Source organism: Lampetra fluviatilis, chromosome 2 (genome assembly GCF_964198595.1).
Source record: "Lampetra fluviatilis chromosome 2, kcLamFluv1.1, whole genome shotgun sequence".
NCBI classification, from domain to species: domain Eukaryota; kingdom Metazoa; phylum Chordata; class Hyperoartia; order Petromyzontiformes; family Petromyzontidae; genus Lampetra; species Lampetra fluviatilis.
The window spans coordinates 7,096,319-7,117,107 of record NC_136276.1 but is presented as its reverse complement, the minus strand read 5'-3'; the positions used below and the strand labels follow the sequence as shown (position 1 = coordinate 7,117,107).

The window sequence follows — 20,789 nt, the reverse complement described above, 5'->3', positions numbered from 1 at the left end:
CTCTCGTCCTCTGGCTTGAGATGGCTGCCACCTATGGGTCAGATGATTGCATTGCACCATTAAGCAATTGGTAATTAAATATAATATTTTTGTCCTAAGAAGTGTAAAATTTTGGAAAATATTTTTCACGAACATTGTCACGCACAACGAGTCTGTGTGGAAAATGTCAGCTCGATTGGATCACGGGAAGTGGGTTAAAAAACGACCGAAAGATTTGCACGGTCCTAAGCAAGCAAGCAAGCGAACTTAATATAAAGGATAAAAAAAATAACAATTCACATTCATAAACAGCACTGCCTTCAAAAGGAAAATATATAAGACGTTTATGGGCAATGCGCGATGCATTGAAGTGCCGAGTTCTCATTTGAGACGGCTTGGATATACACAACTCTTGAAGGGAGCTTCCAATGAGGGCGCTTTACTTGGATACAATCACTGGACTGCAGCAGTCAACACGATAATATAGAGCATTTGATGCGTGCATCTAACACTGCGCAATTTCAACATTTTTATTTTGAAAATACTGAGATTCGTCTTTTAGTGAAAGAGTATCAGTTGTGGTTGGCATGAGTAGCGGTCGCAGGGATAAATCTGTAAAATTCCGATTATTCAAATGCATCTGTGGATGAAGCCACAACAAAGACACATTCCCAACGGGAGAATGCATCTTGTCCATAATTCGGTGAAAATACACCGCACGGTGCTTCATTTAACATCTGTAGCTGAAAATTTAAGTTTGGTGGAAACTCATTTTCCCTTGTGCATCAGGAACACTGGAATGGAATTTAACTTTTCATTGCAGGAAAAAAACCCCACAATGAGGCACCTGTCAAGATGCCTAAATGACATTGCAAAATAATGGAGATGAGACAGTGACTAATGTTGACAAACTATGATGGCTGATCATGATGGATGAAGGGTGTAGATTAAGTGATTACCATTGGCAGCAACATTAACTGGCTGCAGATGAAAACGATAATTGTCAGTCACCTATAATCATTCTCTATTATCCTGTATTCGAGCCATGAATGTTTTATAATTATTGACGTACAAAATTACAAGCATAAACAGGACCCCTAAAAGTCAAGCAAACATTTATTAATATGAGTGCATCATTACAGCAAACTCAAATGTAATAGAACACGATTAACCACATACTGAATGTACTAAACGAAATGTCAAGCAGTTTAATACATCAGTTTTTACATCTGACGTTTAACAAAATATTCAATGTACCAAAAACAATGAAATTTAAACATTTGTAAATAACTAATGCTTGGTATCAAATATCTGACAACTTCAAATCAACAAGTATGTTTTAACTTTACAGACGGGGAAAAATATTTAAAGTCTATGGCAACTACTTTATATATAATCAAGCAGGCAAGGACCTCACACTATATCAATGGCTGACAAACTCACTAAGGCTATGAGGTACCAGAATATGAAAGGTTATATACATCACCGAATCAAGGTAAGCAACCAACGTGGAACCGTAGAAATCTGGGCTTTAATGGCCTGTGTGTTATAAAGCACCCAGTTTACATTATCTTGAAGGAATTGTGGGTAATGTGTAGACCAAGCTAAAAAATACAACATCCAACCCACAACAGCTATAAGTAGCCAGTAACTCTAGAGGGAGGGGGGAGCTTGTGACGTCACTGCGGTGCTGGTGCCGCTGCAGCAGCTGGTGGAGTAGCCACATCCTCACTTGGAGCTGGATTTCCTTGCTCTACTGAAAACAAAAATAATTACCTGTAATGTCTTCATCATCTTTTGCGCAACACTCCACATGTCACACACCCGTAGACCAACATGACAGACTACAACGCATCATCAGAACTATAAACTATTATTACAAACATGGTATAAATATTTGTATTAAAATAGAGGGATTATGCCATGTGGGGGTGAGGGCAAACTGTTGTGGTTCCACCAATGGTAGCTGGAGTACCAGCAGCTCCTGGCTGACAGGCAAATATTCCACATGGAGCAGTTCAAGTAGGCGGAGATCACCAACATCATGATAAATATCATGATGATAACAATTAGCAACCTAGTGTAATTATGCATACAAACTAATGAGATAGATCATAATATAAACTGTAACAGTCTATCCCCGGTATAAACCAAAAGATTTCTGCACCAGGGCATTATTGATTGTACCGTTCCAACTAAATATTTGGCCAGCTCATGACTGGATTAAACTGAACCTTAGCCAAAATAGATACAAGTAATGTGCAAACATACACATATACACACTCATACACAAAAGGCATATACATCTATATATTCATACGTATCACACATACCCACAAACTCACACAGCAGCACATACGCACGCGCTCAAAAAAAGATTCACGACCATCACTCTCCGTAGCAAGCCTTGGTACCTGCATTGACGACAAACGACCAATGTAGGTGTGTACCTGGTGCTGGGCTGCTCTCCGTAGGGGTGCCATCTTGAGCAGAGGGGCCCATGGCTGGATTCTGGGTCCCTGTGGACACAGCTCCATTGGACGGCGATCCTGCACCACTGGAGCTGGCTGCTCCCGCCGATGACTGCTGCTCTACTGCAGCAGCTGTGAATGAAAGTGGCGCGATCAGTTCAGTCTGCGCCAAAGCCTCACAGGGAACCTTTGTTGAAACTTGTTGGTCCAAGAGATTTGCACAATACAGTAACAAATACAATAAAAAACTACACTACAGCACAATATTTTGAAAGTAATGGCAATACCCGCACTCTACCAAATCACACGCAATATGCTCATTGAATGTGTACCCATTTATAATGTGAGATGGCCAAGGTGGGGCACGATTTAGGAAACTTGACCATTGTTTCAACTGTCGTGCCGGGAGGTTGAATCAATGACCACTGGATTGTAAGTCCAGTGTGATAACCATTACAAGATGGGCAGCATTTGCATGGATGTTTGGCAACTCAATGCACGCATGTAGAACATAGCCGCTAAATATTTACCTTGTGCAGGTGTTGACGATTGGGCTATTGCAGACTGTGGCAGATTTTGCTGCTGAGCTCCTGAAGGCTGCGGCTGGGCATCAAGGACCGCAGTCCCACTCGGTGCCGCTGGCACGGTTCCGGCAGCGTTGGCGTTGGCAGGCTGCACGGTCGGGCTAGGCTGTGCACTGGACGTGCTGGGAGGGTTGCTCAGTGAAGGCTGCTGCACGTGGGGCGGGTGGATGGGTTGCGGTGGGGCGGCGGCTACAGGGCCTGGAGGAGGGAGGTGGTGCTGATGCTGCATCTGCTGGAAGTGATGCTGCCGGGCCCTCATCTCCGCATACTTGAGCTGCTCCATGTGGAAGGCCTGCCTGTCGGCCAGGAGCTGCTGCCGCTGGTACTCCAGCTGCCATCAGTGAAATAAAGTGTTTTTAGCAGATGCTCGTCAACAGACGGTGTTACGGGCACTTGTGCGAATCACGTCGACTCGAACACCTTTTGTTCACATTTGTCAATCAAGAGGCTAACAATGTGTGTAGCCATACACTCTAATTACTAGGTGAACTTCTGTCAACTGCGGACAACTATCTTAATATCCCAGTTGACTTAAAATGCTTTTCAAGTTAAGTTTATTTTGTTTAACCAGCTGAGAACTAACGAGTGATCTGGCTCACCAAAAGGATAAAGACAAAGTACAACAAAGAAGCAAACAAAACAGAGCAAAAATAACCAAATAAAAATGAAGAGCAAAAACTGTTAAAGACTAATCTAAATCCGCACACAAATGTATATCAAAATGTAGTCAAATAAATACCCAGTAACGAACACAACAAATTCTAGAATAAAATGGAATTAGGGTGATTCTTGCACAAGTATGTAAGCAGACAAAGATGTTTGTCGAATACAATTGCAAGTAAAGTTATACAGATTTGACAGCATGGGTATCAAATAATGATTTAGATACTAGAGTTAACCAAGGGCATTTTTGAGGTAATGGGATTCCAGGTGCGTGAGGCATTAACAGATAATTAATAATAACCATGTGATTTCTTTGTTCTAGGTACAATGCACTGTAGATTGAGGATTTCGTTCTTGTATAAACATACTTTAAAGAGACCAAGTTATGTGTATTCATTAAAGCTGCACTTGGCCCAATGCGTCTCCCTCCCGAGTTGAAAGTGGGTGATAACCGGTCATCAAGTACAGATAAGTGATGAGTGAAATAGTTTGTAAGAACGTGCAAGATGGATTGAAAGATAGGATTTTGCACATCTAAAGCAGATTTAGAAGGTTGATTTGTATATGATGTCAGCAGTCTAGGAGAGGCATAAGGGTAGCAGATAAAATACTTCTGTGTACATCAGAAACATAACAAAAAAATACTATTGAACTGCTTTTTATGTATTTCAGACTAGAGATTCCTCCTACAAAATTTACAGGGCAATTCGAAATCAATAATGTGCTTAAAATGTTAATATTGTAGTAAGGGAATTGCCACGGTGTTTCAAGCAGACTACAAAAAGATGGCTTTGTGCGTTTTGCTCACCGCTTCTCTCTCGCGATCCATAATGCTTTCAAGCTCTTCAAAGTGCCTCAACTTGATTTCAAGTTTCTTCATTTGCGTCTCCACCAGCAGAGCCACCAGTGACTTTATCTTCCGCTCTTCCACAGCCGCTAGATGCTGCAAATAAACAAGCATGCATGAGCACCGAGCTGAGAGGCGCGGACAGCATGGAGGTATACGTTTATGCCAATAGAATCACGGGAGAAGTGTAAACAATTAAACCGTGCCTTGGCTTTAACAGCAGCCGATGCGAGTGCAGAAGCAGCAGCAGTGGCAAGGTTTCCTTCTCCGATATCGCGCTCCATTTTCTTCTTTTCTCCATTCTCAGCCTTCTCCTTCTCAATGGCAGTCTCATTCTCTTTCTCTTCTGCGTCCTTTTCACTTTCTGTGGAGCAATTGCATGAGTTGTGACACTTGGTCGGGCGACAAGTGTAGGGACAAAACTGGCCAACCTGAAAAAACCCCAGAACTACCGCGTTCTCTCGCTCACCTTTGCTCTTGTCCTCCTTGTTCTGGTTTTCCCACTCCATGACACCATCCTCCGCTTTCTTCTCCCCCTCCGCTGCCTTTTCCTTAGGACCTTCCTCGGCACCCTCTGCTGCCTTTTCCTCCTGTACAGGAGATGACATTCAAAATGGTAACATTTATCCAGCATTTTAAACGCTTAAATATTTTTGTCAGTGGGTATAATGATGATAAAGTAATTTGGTGCGCTCCCAGCCCGCTTAAACCCAACGGGATGTGGTAATACGGATTATTTTATAATTTTAAATTAACCTTACATATACTCCGCTTTTGACAATTTGCAATAATATGAACTAAAATATGGACAGTTCGGAAGCAAAATATCATTAAATATGCAAGCTGCTCAATTAAACCATAAACTTCTCGAGACCAGTTCACTTTCTTTTTAACTTAAAACTTTCGTGACTGCAGGAATTCATATTCTTTGGTTGTTTTCGGCAAAGTCACGTAGATACTAAATTAAAATTCAAAATAAAAACAAAAAACCCACGACTATCTACGTGACTTTACTGAAAGAACCAAAGATTACAGTTCACTTTCTGTTTAAGGTTACAATACATTTTAACCTAGAAAGTGCTGTAATTATAACATTTACCTTTAACACTCTAATATGAACCGAAAGGCCAATTCTATAGCTATCAGAACAAAATAAGGTCAATGATAAAATGATGTATTTTATGTCACTTTAATTTGGTGTTAAACATCCTACACCTCGTCTCACATTACAAAGCTGGATTGCACCACCAACCAGCATGATTAAAAGATGCATTTAATCGACATCCCAATCTCACCTTATCATCTTTCTTTTCATCACTTATCTGGCTGTCAGCTTTAGGCTCCTCGGCGGGCTCCTCTGCACGCACACAACGGGGAATAATAAGTCTCTAACCTTCGCACACGACAACCAAATGTCTATCTCATAATCATGAAGATTACAAAACAGGGAGGTAAAAAAACACAAAGACATCCTTTACAAATGCCATACTATCAATCGTGTGAAATGCATAAGTTAAAGTTAAAAACCCCGTTTGGCTTCCTCCAGCACGCACGCAGCAACACGCGTACCAGTCTTCTCCTGCTGGTCGGGGGCCGTGCCCGCTATGCCACTGCTCTCCAACCCGAACGAGGGGTCGGCCTTGCCGGACGACTTTGCTGCCTCCTCCACTTTCTTCACGTGCGTCTCCACCAGGGCCGAGGGCACCTCCTCCTTCATCTTCTGGAACTCATCTGCAAAGCACACAATCAAGTGCACCAGGTAAGCCGAACGTTCCCCTTTATGCACACTTGCCATGACGCTCACGCTGGGCAATCAGGTGACATAAGCGCCACAGTAAGTACATTTATAAACGCGCAACTCTTATAAACCTAGGTGATCACGAGTGCGCAATATTCATATTGAAAGCTCTATTAAACAGTTCTCTCTTGTACTTTCTACTGAACTCATTAGATGTCTGGAAAGAGTGTCGAACATGTAGCGGCAGTCAGTTCCAGGCCATTTGACCGCTGACCGCAAAGCTGCGTGGTCCATATCTCAATTCCTCCAGCATATCAGCAGCACAATAAGTGTTTTTCCCAGGAATTATCCCATGGGGGGGGGGGGAAATACTTAAAAGGAGATGGCATTTCCATGCAATAAATGTAATTATCATCTGTTTTGGCTAGTGATATAACATGTCAAAAATAGACATATCTAAACATTTAACACAACAGTTTCTTTTTAAGTCTTTTTAATCAACGTTTTTGCACAAACTTAACTGTGTCGCACACTCCGGTAGACTATAAAAAATGTGCCCATTGACTTGATCTTCCACAATACTTCTCACCCCAGTGGTTCTAGCTTTCCATATACAACGGCCTTCTACACTGCGTCATGGATAAACCTGTACAGAAATACCTCTAATATCAACAACAAAAAAACTTCATTTATATTTTCCAAGTTTCTGTCCAACTGCCAAACATTTAAGCCCCCCCCCTTCTGTGACCCAACCTTCCCAGCGGACCCAACTTACCCAGGGCGGCCTTCGCTGCGGCGGTGGCGACGCGTGGGTCCACGACGGACGCGAGGAATGCCACGGTGCTCATGACGGGGTTGCCAACCTGGCTGAACGGAACGGGCTGGTAAGCGAGTGGTCCTAATGAGCTCAGAGAGCCCACACCCTCCTCCAAGTAAGGGTCCTCGATGGGCAGCCGCAGGAAGTGCAGAATGCACTCGTCCTGCGTGCGGCTGCCCACGTGCTCCGACACTTTGTTCCAGTCATCCTTGAACATCTCCAGGCCCTGCCGCAGAAACACGCCGAAAAACGCGAATGATTAAAGGCCCCAAAAGCAGATGCAGCTCCAATATGGCTTTATGTTATCGTAAAAAGGACGAGCAAATGAGGAATTCTTTATGCAGTTATACATTTTAAGTACAATACAACTTTTGGACACATTTTACTCACTTCAAGTAACAATAGAGTTTCCTGGTCAGTCCAGTCTCTGGCACCAGAACCAGCTATCTTTGACTGCCAAAAATGTAAACACAAAACACAACAGTTAGAAACAATTGAAACTGTTCAAATTCACTGTACCTTACAAGCGTACAAGTATTTGTTTTAGGCAAAGTTAGCAGTCGTACATTCACAATATTTTCTAATTATCCAATATTGTAGCAACATCTCATAGTTCCCTGGTTAAATAGGTAGCCCAGAATCAGTTTCACAATACCCTGGTGGCAGCTGTAAAACAGCCAACCCTTGCGCTTGTTACCTTAGCAGATGTGCCATCCTTTTTGGCATACATGTCTGACCGCAGTCCAAAGTTTTGTAGTTCTCCCGTCTTCTCCTTCGCTTTGTCCGAGTTGTTTGGGGTGGGTTGCACGGACGCCACCTAACAACCCACCAGACACCGATACCAGTGAGTACAGCATCATCTGAAGTATTCAAGTAGAGTAAGTTAAGAAATGCTACCCTCGAGGCAGACAGGTGAGCAGATGTTTTAAGTGAACTTTGTTCCAATCCCAATAGATATTATTACAAAATTCAGACATTAAGATTTCAAATAATGCATTCCAATGATGGATTTACTATAAAGCTTAGTATCATTATGACAATAAACTGTAAAAATTAGAAGCAATGCTTCATGTGAAACCAAAGCAGTCATTACATCCACTGCCTTTGCAAAAAAAGTATAACAGAATGAACATTTGTAATTAGAAGCACGTTGTTTCACCATTTGGAGCTGAAAAATGGGGGCAACAGCAATTTATGAATCCACTACTGGATGAAGACCACCCCACCACCATGTCGGTCATGGAAGCTGTTTGAAAATACTTCACCACGCTGGTCAGTGAGGTGGGGGGAGGGGACAGGACCTGTTCAGATACCACTCGCCACTGATATACTGGCTGTGGCTGGGAATCGAACTCAGGTCGCAGTGTTTGTGGTGTTTCGCTCTACTCCCTACACAGTGCGTACCGGAGTGGTTTTTGGTTGGAGGGGCACCAGGCCGGAGGGGGTGTCCACCAGCACGTGGAAGTGAGAAGTCGGTGGCGGTCCCATGGCTGCTGGTCGGCTATCAGTGTCCACCTGGTAGTTTATGAGGCCCCATTGCTCGAGGAATGCATGGGCTCTGCAATTTAAAACCCACAAAATAAGAATAAACATTCAAGATTAAACCATACGGGAAATTTTACATGATTCTACAAAGGTTATTTAAATTTCTAACTAAGGAGCATAATTTAGGTTTATATAGATATGTGATCACTTGTGATACTCACCTCATGATAGCACAGACGTCCCCAGCAAGGTTGCGACGGCAGGCGGTGCTGGTCAAGTACTCTTGGGGATTCAGCCGATACGTGTCGATCATGAAGTTACGGTATGCCAGGTACCTGTCCACACACCACAAGTAAAGTCATTCAATAAGGGACCTCCACTTGACTCGCTCGTACATATTACTCATTAAAGTTTCATCCAATGAATGTAAAAAGTAAATAAGCACATTTACATCACGCGTAAAACAATTTGTGAATTGCCGCTTACACTTCTGGAGTTTTGGACTTGTTTTTCCCATTGAAGAACTCGGGTAGGGCACGTCGTTCGATAGCATGAATGCTGAAGGAACATGAAAAACAGAGCCATGTAATGACATACATTTGCAATCAACATCTGTACTAGGGGGCATATAAAAATGGCACGTAATGGGCAAGCTACATTTGTGCAACTGCGTTTCATGCCCCACATTATAAGGTTTGTGTCGCAGTTTCGCTGGATCACCTGTTGTAGTCGAACCAGGCAGCGTAGCTGGGCACAACAATGTGGTGCATCTGGTCAGTTACGTTGTCCTCCAACTGGTCGGGGTTCTTTGCCTGATCAGGCTTGGGTCCCACAACAGTCTCGCCGCCCTCCTTCACGCAACCATTACAGCCACAACATCAGAAATTGTTTTGTAATTTTTTTAGACTGTTGATACAGAGATTAGACAAATATTACATATTGTAATGAAAATGGCCCTGGCTATTTACAAATGAACCATTGCGAAAGTATAGTTCAATTAAAGTGTACACCTTACCTTGGTTATAGACTCCACTGTTTTATCAGTCTGTTCTTCTGCAAACGAAAACAAGCAATACATGTAGCCAATTATGGTTAGCAGCAGGGAAATCAATGCTATTTGTGCACGTAATAAATACCAGAAAGCCAGGATATGTTGCTCTCTAAACATGATGCTCTTCAGAGTGTTCTCTCACCAGTCTTGGGAGGCTTGTTCTCTTCCACACTTGCCGCCTGCGACGAGTTGTCTCCATCACGACTGGAGTCCTCTTGGTCCTCCTCTCGCTGACCCCTCTTCTTACCTGACGGAGTAGCCGGCCTATACGGCAGGAAAAAAAACGCAAAACAAGCAAAGCAACATCAAACAAGAAAAATCATGCATTGCATAGATTCTTTAATGCTCCGAAACATGCATTTATCCTCAGAATCCTTTAACGAGCAATAAGAACATTATCTTCCACGCTGCACAAGATGCCGTCACATGTAATGACATGAACTGGAAGGGAGGCGTGGCCAGTGGCGTGTGATGTCATTGCCTTGGCTGGAGAGGATTAACCATTTTTCACTGCTCTTTAATTGCAAAGTTTTGGGCAACCCTGTGATCTATTGGCCTTTTTCTAAAGGCTAAGTCCTTAGTAGCAATACAACTTTATTATATTTACATCAGATCTTCACAAGATTATTGTGAGCATGTTATGGGATAGATAGATACAGCTGATACATCAGAGCTTTCAATCCATATTGGAAAGCTTTAATAATGCCGATTTTATCAGCAGAAATGTATGCAACTTTAAAATATTGCACAGCACCAGGAATATGAAAGATGAAAAGCATGCTGGTTAGACAAACCCTTTCTTGATGTTCTTTTTCTTGGTGTCTACAGGTGGTGGAGATGGCGAGCGTTTGCGCTTTTTCATGCTGCTGCCTCTTCTCTCCCTCCGGTCCGACTCAGGGCTGTTGGCCTGAGAGACAAACAAAATACAACCGTTATTCTCTATTGAATAAACCCAAAGGGCAAAACTCGTCCTCAAATAGAATTAAATATTATGCACATTTTAACAATGTCACCATAAAAGATGCACAATTTTATATTTATTGTTAGGTTTCTTCTTATAATACTATGAAGCATGTTATTATCATCTAAGCCTCACCTCATCACCAAGAGTCTTGGCAGAAATTTTTTTCCTGGTACTGACAGTATTCCTAGAGTCATCCACTTCGTAATCCTCCTCATTCATCCACTCATTAAACGTGTCTGTGTCCAAGATCCATTTGACGTGCACCTGGAAGTTAGCAACACAAAGCAGCGTTAATAACCATCTCAAAGAATTTTTTTTAACGTATTTAGGAACCATTGCCCCTAACAGAGAACATTTTCCCACCTTCCAGGGTCCATTCCGTGGGGGCATGTCCTCTACTTCAGCGTCAACCTCATTAGCCATCAGCCATGTGTCATAGCTGTGAAAAAAAATACATGTGCAGGTTAACTCTCGATTTACGAACGTTTAGTTTACAAAATTTCACGTGAACAAAATTGACAAACTATGGACACGTTTCGATGAACGAAATCGAATGTCTGTGTTCACGAAATTTTACATGGCAACGCACCATGACATCAAACAAGAACCACCTAGGAGGCTACATCATCTATCCGCAACAGTGTCACGGTATCCCGACATGCAGATCTTTTTGTGAGTTCCCTGAAAAGGTTATTTTTGTTTTAACTAAATTATTATTCAATAGTTTTTATATTTGTTCTTTATTATTTTGTATTGTGAAAAGTGATACATGTATATGTTTAGGTTAGGAGGTCGAATGACTGTCCGAAACACTTCCATAATTTTTTACTCTTCAATGAATGGGAAAAGCCATTCCGATTTACAAAATATCTGTACTGAAAGTGCAGAGATATTATTTATATCGACTTCTTGATACATTGCTGCTTCCATTTTAAGGAATATTTTGTGTTTGGGAGGAAACCAATGCAGATGGATTCAAAAATCCGCATACTGTACTGCCATCGTGTGGCCTGATATTCCCGCAGGTTTGAAAGTTTCACAAATCAATATGATCTACCCTGCACTTCATCCAGAGCAATGGTAGGTGGATGATACGCATGCTTTACCATGCTTTATGTTTCAGCATTTCAGCAAAGTCATGCACTCTTAACATTTTAATGAATGGGTATGAAACTGCAAGCACATGTTTACAAATGTAAAAACAGTCTGAATTACCTGTCAGGATAGAAGCCCCAGTGGAGGAGCATTTGGCGATCCTTTTTCATTACAGGTCGCACCCACTCATCTGCAAGATCAAGGCATTCAAGTGATCATAATGCTTTTGATAAGATGTACCAGATAAATTTCGATTTAAAGCTTTCGTGACTGCAGGGATTCATCTTCTTGGTTCTTTCGGTAAAGTCACGTAGAATGGAAATAATCAAATAATAAAAATAAAACATAAAATAATTCTCACGACGTTTCGGCCACAACGCAAGCAGCCGTCTGTCTTTCTGACAGACCTGTTCTTCACCTGAGGACGGCTGCTTGCGTTGTGGCCGAAACGTCGTGAGAATTATTTTATGTTTTATTTTTATTATTTTATTATTTCCATTCTACGTGACTTTACCGAAAGAACCAAGAAGATGTACCAGATAATTCCCACCATGAAGGGAATAACATGCACAAGTAAAACTATGAAAATAAACATGCTTTTGCAAATTCCATAATTGTATACCTTCATCGTGGTTGGCTGGAAGAGGAAAGACCACGTGGGAAGCATTTGATTTGTCATCCGTTAGCGATCCCTGTGGCAAGGTACACATCGACACCCGACTTTAGCAACTTACTCAAACAAAACTTGTGCATCATCTATCATCTACAAAAAAACTAAAATTTACTTGGTAAATATTTCAATAATAAAAGGTCAACATCTGAATGAATGTTAAGGATGATGTATACATCAAACATACCTGGTGTCGTTTCACTATATCCTTCAGTTTGCTAGCCAGCTTGTGATCAATATCAGGATGGAGGTAGATATTTGGCCTAGACAAGCAATTATTCTGTAAGGGATGAAAAAAACATATCAACCACAAATCAGAAACAGATATGATAGTGTTCAAACTTTGTTGTGAAAACAGTTGGGTAAAAAACACAAACCTGTACAAGCAGTTTTTCGATGGTCATGAACATCTCTACATTGCGGTCCATGCGAGATGGATTTTGAAAATCAAACCGCCTCCTGCACAAAAACGTAAACAAATTTGCAAATTAATTTACCACTAGACCAAACTTTCATAACATAAGCAATTCCTTATAAAATGTATCCAAACCAACCCAACCATGAGGTCCTTTACTGTAATTTGTAAATATATCAATTGTACTTACCATCCCTGGTCACTTTTAAATTTGTACACAGCGGCCAAGATTTGACACAGAGACCCTCCAGCTTTGAAATCCATGAAACACTTCATCTGCAAGAAAAAGCACAAACAAATATCTTCAAAACTACTTAAAATGTAAAGTTTGTAAATAGCGGTGGTGTTAGTCAGCATGCTGCAGTGACTGGAGTTTGATCCTAGCCAAGCTAACATCATTGGCAATTGATATCTAAATTAGTCTTGGGCTCCCTTTTTATCAACCTACACTGACCAACATGGTGAACTATGGTCAGTAGCCCCCATGACCACCATGGCATGGGAAGGCCATCATCTATCTATTGCAGTAAGATAATGTAATAGGTATCTAATTCATACTACTGTACATAAAACTGCACATTTCACTTGTGAGATAGTAATAGATGCGTTTGATGGAGTTCATGCGTGAACATTGTAATGTCTATGCTTAATTTATATTTGCTTGTGACTCTGCTAACAATTCTGGTCAGACTACTTTGTAAGTGGCATCCTTGTATCTTGATAAGTATTAAAGGGCACGGTAGATGCAAGACTCACCGGAATCCGAGTGAGAGGGGGATTGCTGACATGCTTTCCCATAACTTCCTCTTGAAACTGCAGCAGCTGAATCACCAGGCCAGCGAGAGATTTGTTGGTGGGAGGCTCTGCCTGTATGTACTGCACACAGAACCACACACCACCAATCCAGTACAATGTTGTCCCCAAAAGTGACTGTACAATACCAATCCCAGAAATCATAAAAGTAAAATTAAGTTTGTGTACGTAAACGGACAGTGAAAATCTTTCAATAATTCAGTGATCGCATTTAATGGATGAGCTTAACCAGGCTTTCCCATAGTGTCCTTTCCCTGAACATGTTTTTGGATATATACATTTTTCACTTTAGAACCTAATTAGATAGAAATAAGAGTTCCAATATTAATTTATAAAGTATCTGTATGAAGGTGGTCTCAAGAAGCTCAAACAATATTTGGGAAAATTGATGAGAAGATATCGGAAGACACTTACCGAGCTTGAACTCAAAAATGCAACTCCAAACCGTTATTTATAAGGCAAATTAGATCAACAATTGAATGTCACAGTAAAAAAAGGTTATAATTAGGCGGCCTGTCATGTGTTTACAGATATATCACTGCCCTGTATTATATATTACTGCCCTGCGCAATATATACAGTACATGATAAACAATTTTAAACAGGAATTAAAACACTGGAATATACAACATCGTTAATACTGCAAATACAGTGTAGTGTGTTTGCAAGTGAAAGTGTCCACATACTAACAACAGACGTGGGGACATTTTAAGTTCCTATGAATGCCTCTCCATAGCACGGCCGATATTGACATTATCTTTACCAACTAGTGATTATATTGTACTCAACCCAGAGATGATTAAAGGGCCGTGTCGACCTCGACTTAGATTTATATAAATATCCAACAGCAGAAAAGATGTTCCCGTCGCTTAACTTCCACACACATTCGCTTGTTATATTGCAGCCACAAGGCATAAACACCACTACTGCACAACGAAGAGATACTGCATATTTACATAGAAAAATTATTGATAATAATAAAAACACAACGAAATGAAAACAATACATCGAATAAAGAGCGATCATCCACCGCCGCTTTTGTTCCTGACGGATACAACTTGAACACAACAAAGGCAACAATAACACGAGCAGAACGTCAAAATAAAAGTTGACCTTACAATACAATTAACCAAAGCAAATCCTAAAAACACAGCCACAAACGAGGATGGGGGGGGGTACGCGCAACAACCCGACCCAGACAGACCACATCCACACGATCCCGCGCGTTTATCCCCACAACCACCCAGAGCTCACAAAGCTCCCCCAACGCATCCCCCGCCGTCATCGAACCTCGCGCCGCTCGCCTCAAACTCCCCGCCGCCCGACTTAAACGCAACACCGGAGCACATCAACAACAACCAATCGAACCAAATGAACGCGACCGTCTCGATAGAGAACAATGGGCGGCCTTGCGCAGGCTTCGCTCAGCACCACACTCCCAGCGGCTTGTGTCGGCGATTGTGTGGGATGGTGGTGGGGGGTGGGGGTTCACCTCGTCCCGTAGCCATGTCTCGGTCCCACACCGCCGCCTCCTCTCTAGCCCTCCCAGCGTCTCACCTTCTTGTAGTGCTTGCCCAGCCACTGGCGAACGTTGTCGAACTGCGCCACGGTGTCCGTAGACTCGAGGAACTTCACGTTGGGACCGCCGTCCTTCTTGCGCGCCGCCATGTTGTCCGCGCGTCTCGCCGCGCCGAGGACCCTCATAGCTGCCCGCGGCGCTGCCCGCGTAGGTGCCCGCCGCGCCGCCTGCTGCCTGTTGCCCCTAATTATTATTATTACTACCACCACTATAACACGAACACCAGGTTTATGTCGCGATTTAATTCGTGGTGTTTGTGGTAGTTGTAGTAATAATAATCATGATGATCCTGCGGGGAGGGGGTGGGGGTAATATGCATATGACTCATGAATAGCTGTGGGGAGGGGAAGAGCTTTATAGCTCATCGGATTTGCATGCCTGTTAAACCCCTTGTTCAGTGCCCGGACTGATTCCAGACCAATGCAGACCTCATTGGTCAGCCCGTAGCCCTTATAAATCTCAACATTCATCACACAAAGTCCCATCACAAGGGAGAAACAAAGAAATAGACAATCACCACTAGTACACTCACCACTACATACCTGTCAAACCCCTTGATCAGTGGCCTGACTTATTACAGACCAATGCAGACCTTATTGGTCACCCCGTGCCCCTTATACATCTCAACGTTCGTCCGACAAAGTCCCATCACAAGGCAGAAACACAAACAAAGAAACAAATACATTTTGTTTGTCCGAATTGAAACGGATGTTGACCGTATGGACCTGAAAACTCAATTTCCATGTACAAGAATGCCTGTAAACCGTATGGGTTGACATGGTATGGTATTGCTCCAGTATAAATCAATATTCTGATATACTGACGTTGCTCCTAATTGCGTTGTTTCTCCGTTGCAACGTCGCCAACAGAAAGTAATGCGATTTTTGTATTCACTCCAACGTCGTTTCGAAACGTTGGGTGATTTACCGGATACAATTTACCCGTTTCAGTTTAGTTTCAGTGTATTTATTAGGTATAGCCCTGTGAGCCATGCGGCTCTTGAATCGGGTGCAACCGCAACAAACAAAACACATGAACAAGAAAACATCTTAAAGTTACTACGCACAACATAAAAATCCAGGAAAAAACAGCAGAACGTGAGTGCAAAGACGACGAGCAAAGTGACGATATATGTTGTGTGTTGCCTCTCCATTGAAGGAGGTTAGGGAAAACAACCACCCCCAGCCTCTCATTAATTTAGAGGCGATAACGGATGTGTTCACGCGGTTTGATGTGAGAAAACGCGCCCTGGATACCGGCTATGCACTTGGCTTAGCTGCTGCGAATGTGAGAACAATGTGAGCTGAGGCTCGTACAATAGGAGGAGGTGCCCGAAGTGTGGCCCCGTTGAGTGCTGCTAGAATATGACGAGAGGCAGCAGATGAGGTGATGGACAATATGGAGAGTTTGTTCAGCGTCCGGATCGTACGTTTGGTGGCGATACAAGAAAACGCCAAATCGATATTTCAGGAGTATGGTGAGGGTTCAACTATCTCAGCTTTTTCAGCAAGCCGTGGTTTGTTGCAACAGTTTATGCGTTGTTCCAACCTGCATGACCTAAAACATGATTGGCGAGGCTGCCAATTGCTGACTTTGGAGGCGACAGAACAAGACAGTGCCCGCCACAATGTAAATCTATCATGGCACAAGGTGGGCTACTCTCCCCAGCAAGTGTTCAATGTTGACGAAACCGTACTCTTTGGTTCTTTCGGTAAAGTCACGTAGGTATAAAATAAATTAAATCACGACGTTTCGGGCGCAACACAAGCGTCCGTCATCAGGTGGGACAACCACAGCAAGAAACAATTGCTGAAGTGGGCTATTGTTTTTTTGTCCCACCTAATGATGGACGCTTGTGTTGCGCCGGAAACGTCGTGATTTAATTAATTTTATTTTATACCTACGTGACTTTACCGAAAGAACCAAAGAGTATGGATCCCTGCAGTCACGAAAACTTCAAATCCAGATTGACGAACCCGGTTTACATCTGCAAAGAATAAAATACAGATTTCGATTTAAAGCTTTCGTGACTGCAGGGATTCATCTTCTTGGTTCTTTCGGTAAAGTCTACGTTTCATGGTTCAAAGCTGCTAAATGATCGGCTGACTGTTCTGCTTGGTGGCAACGCCGAGGGGTAGATGCCTACCATGCAGATAATCCCCAGGGCCCTTTCCGAGTGGCTATTGCAAGAATAATCTCACTGCCATTTGGCGAGCAAATAAAACAGCTCGTGTGACGATGGCTCTGTTCCAGGATCGGTTCGCATCGTAGTTTTGCCCTTTTTGTGAAGGATTACCTAACTGTGCCAGAAACAACCTGAACCACAAAGCACTGCTAATCCTAGCTAATGCACCTAGACATCATGTGAACCTAGGCTGAAATGTACGTGTTGGTGGCTTTTTTTGCCACGAATCACGACGTCGTTATTACACCCGACGATGAACCGATGTGTAATTGCCACGACCATGGGCCAGCTGATTACTAAAACGGTGAAAATAAGCCAACAATCAGGGAGTTTTGGTGTGACTACAATATCAGGAAGTTCTATCGTTCTATCGAGAATATTGGGGTGTCGTGGCAACACACCACTCGGTAAACATGAGTGGTGTGTGAAAGTAAATCTGGCCTGAGTGTGTCAACGAGTTGGAGTGGTGGGGGAGGTTTGTAAAGACAGTGCCATAAATTCCACGTGAATTTGTTGGGCTGGTCAAACAAATTGGTTTTGACGAAGTTGCTCGAGTACCATGGCGAGGACTTATCTAACTAACAATGACTCGGTTCAACAACGAGCAGTGGAAGAAACTGATTTTGTTGAAATACAGCAACACCCCCTAAACAATGAAAAGTGAAAGGCGTTCAAATGTTTGTTTAAGTATTTATGGAAATCTCGATGGAGGATAACCCCAACATTAAACGAAGCTCTACATTTAAACGGGATTTTGAAAGTCGAATTCACTGCTACAAGGAGAAGGAGATGTCCAAAGCGACACACAAGCTAGATAAGGCCCAGTGGGTGGATAAAGGCATGTAGAGAAATGCACACTATGATTACTCCTACTACATACATTATGATACATATGCTGTACATGACCATGTGACTATGTGCATTTTTATATGCGTTATATGTGGGGAAGTATGGCCACACTACAACAGCCATGTCCTAGAAAGTGTGGGTGCAGCCTTATCCAGCAGTGTACGGATCAAGCCATGTAAAGGACCACGTATTACATACATGATGCCTATGCTCGACATGACGACATACACACGTGTATGTATATATACATCATGTGGTGAAGTATGGTCGAACGACGTGGGTTGGGGGGGGGCAACTTTCAACTAGCAGTGGATTATTAAAAGGAATGTATATACCAGGTGAACCACTAAAATACTTTAATAGAACTTACAGAGAAATCAACATTTTAATCAAGCCCCTACATGTCTCTCACACATCTCAAAACACGTATTACGTATTTTAGCACTCACCTCCCGCACTTTAACAATACAGACGGTATATAGTTTGTTTAAAACCTTCAACGAAGGAAGACGATCATTATAAATCAGTGGGGTATCGAAAACGGATAAACCTATATACCTTTTATTTCCAAGCCTGTACATGTATCTCACAAATATCAATACACGTATTAAACCTTTTAACTCGATAAAGATATAAAGCAATCAATCACCTGTTGAGACCAGTGCCATTCGAAATCAGTGGCATATCTATAAATTGTATATGTAGGATGCACATATGCAAAGACCTTTGCACACTGTGTGCATATTCATAGAGATACACTGACAGTGCATACAAGATGTACGTGTTAATATTTCAACTTTATGAAACTGTCAACTTTGTCGCCAGTTATTAAAGTCGCTGTCCCGGTCTCCATCGACCACAAAAGGAAAACGACAGGAATGGGAATGTAAACTGACGGTAAATGTTACCACTGAGGACAGATTTCATGCCCACAGTTCAGGATAAATTACAAATTGTTTGATGTAGATCACAGACGACTAGGTGGTTTGTATAGCAGCAGGAGAGGGATTGGGCAGCAGCAGATTGCACAGCGGCAGCAGATTGCACAGCGGCAGCAAGCGGCATTGTTTGATAACATTTACAATCTTGTTACATTCCTATTCCCCAAATTCGTTCTATGCCTTTGTGGCCTTTCGAGACGGCGTGGGTGGACGTCGGCCAACTTAAGCAACAACTGGTGACAAAGTCACACACACACAGTGATACTAGAATGAAGTTGAAATTGTAATCAAGGCTGTAGAAAACCTAAAATTTAAATTGTGTTTGCACATACGTGTTGTTTACATACCCCGACTGTGCATATACATATAAACGGACACATATATGTGCACATATCCATTGACGGATAAGGACATACAAATAATCCCACGCATACACACATCGGCAGGTAGACAAAGACAGCAAAGATGAATAAACTCAGTCAGCGTACACATTCACAGACAGCTAAATATATCCATCCAAACGAGATCCGGTCAGATCTCAGTTGAAAAAGAGGCACCCAGCAGTCATCAACTATCACTTACCTGGTTGTAAAGATTACTCACTGTATGCACGACATAAAGCCAGTCACTAAGCCATGGAGCCAGCCGTCCAAATCGTCATTCCACCCCCCCATCCAAGCAGCAGCCACTCCCGACCACCACCCCCTCCAGCCACTTGGCCAGCCAGCTGGTCAGCCAGCCAGCTGGGCAGCTAGCCACTTACACAACAGGCGCCGGACTGTACAAGGCACCAGCAGCACAAATGGAAATTGGCACCAACAATAATAATAATAGCGAGCGTTGGAGAGAGATGCAAGGTGAGATAGATGGAGGGGCAGAGAGAGAGAGCGCGGCTGGCTTTTAGCGTCACTGCGCTCGGTTCACCAGCAAACAACGCTGGCAGCGACAAGCGAGCGAGATATTAAACACCGGCTTTCTGTATCACATCCCGCTGATGTAAGTGGACACTTCATTTTCAGAAGTAGGCACCACCATCAGCAATAAAACGCAAGCAAAACAAACCGTGGCTTCAGGTCCACTCCTGCATTCCGAACCCACCCCAGAGAACAATGGCTTAAAATACACACCGTTGCTGGCTGTCTATTAAGGGCAGTTCACCGACCTCAGCAGCAGCCCTTCAACCACCTTAGCGCCTTCATTATACTCCTGGCTTCAGCAAGACTCGCTGCGTCAGCGAGAATCGCTGGCTGCAGTAGCAGCACTCGCTTCAGCAGCAGCACCGCCAGCAGGGATAGGACACGCGCGAGCACTGAAGGCTGATGCAGCAGAATTCACAATACACCAACCAGCAAGCCAGGGTGATATCGAGTGGCGTGAGCAAACGGACGAGCGAAAACACAATCCAGCAACAGCACAAGTGGCACAGAAGCAGCAGCAGTCGATTCTCCCTCAACCCGTGCTCACAGGAATCAGGAGCTTGGCCGACTCCCTGGCCCCTGGCCACACTCCGAGCGCGTCCAGAAGCAGAAGAGGTAATGGGTCAAGCAGCAGCTCCCTCGTGGTGGTTGGCGATTGGAGTGGGAATGTCCGGTAAGGGGTGGGGGGGAGGCTCACGCCGGGCACGGCGCATATATGCGAAGCTCT

General features: G+C 43.1%; 1 protein-coding gene across 3 annotated transcripts; it reads right to left on the bottom strand.

Moving 5' to 3' along the window:
• Positions 1 to 1,073: 1,073 nt before the first annotated feature.
• On the bottom strand, positions 1,074 to 20,706 carry SMARCC2 (SWI/SNF related BAF chromatin remodeling complex subunit C2). Of its 3 annotated transcripts, none has more exons than XM_078867404.1 (28): positions 20,610 to 20,706; positions 15,149 to 15,459; positions 13,536 to 13,655; positions 12,970 to 13,055; positions 12,742 to 12,823; positions 12,552 to 12,644; positions 12,317 to 12,386; positions 11,815 to 11,884; positions 10,963 to 11,038; positions 10,732 to 10,863; positions 10,430 to 10,542; positions 9,778 to 9,899; positions 9,600 to 9,637; positions 9,305 to 9,435; positions 9,071 to 9,142; positions 8,806 to 8,919; positions 8,504 to 8,657; positions 7,797 to 7,916; positions 7,490 to 7,552; positions 7,058 to 7,325; positions 6,072 to 6,275; positions 5,840 to 5,901; positions 5,014 to 5,134; positions 4,751 to 4,908; positions 4,506 to 4,640; positions 2,981 to 3,365; positions 2,430 to 2,582; positions 1,074 to 1,732 (listed from the first exon to the last, which is right to left on the bottom strand). In XM_078867404.1, the coding sequence occupies exons 2-28, from the start codon at positions 15,293 to 15,295 to the stop codon at positions 1,659 to 1,661; spliced, it is 3,363 nt and encodes a 1,120-aa protein (XP_078723530.1). In that variant the 5' UTR covers positions 15,296 to 15,459; positions 20,610 to 20,706; the 3' UTR covers positions 1,074 to 1,658. The 3 variants fall into 3 exon arrangements, with proteins under 3 accessions (XP_078723530.1, XP_078723539.1, XP_078723522.1); XM_078867413.1 differs by having other exon boundaries at positions 1,074 to 1,735; positions 6,114 to 6,275; XM_078867396.1 differs by having other exon boundaries at positions 1,074 to 1,735; positions 20,610 to 20,705.
• Positions 20,707 to 20,789: the final 83 nt, after the last annotated feature.

What these genes read in the sequence shown, in the direction of transcription:
- SMARCC2 (XM_078867396.1), bottom strand. Translation starts at nt 15,295, where the DNA reads ATGAGGGTCCTCGGCGCGGCGAGACGCGCGGACAACATGGCGGCGCGC. An exon ending in AAAAAGAACATCAAGAAAGG is followed by an intron (nt 9,900 to 10,429) that starts GTTTGTCTAACC and finishes CCTGCCGTATAG; the next exon opens with GCCGGCTACTCCGTCAGGTA. An exon ending in CAAGGAGGACAAGAGCAAAG is followed by an intron (nt 4,909 to 5,013) that starts GTGAGCGAGAGA and finishes ATTGCTCCACAG; the next exon opens with AAAGTGAAAAGGACGCAGAA.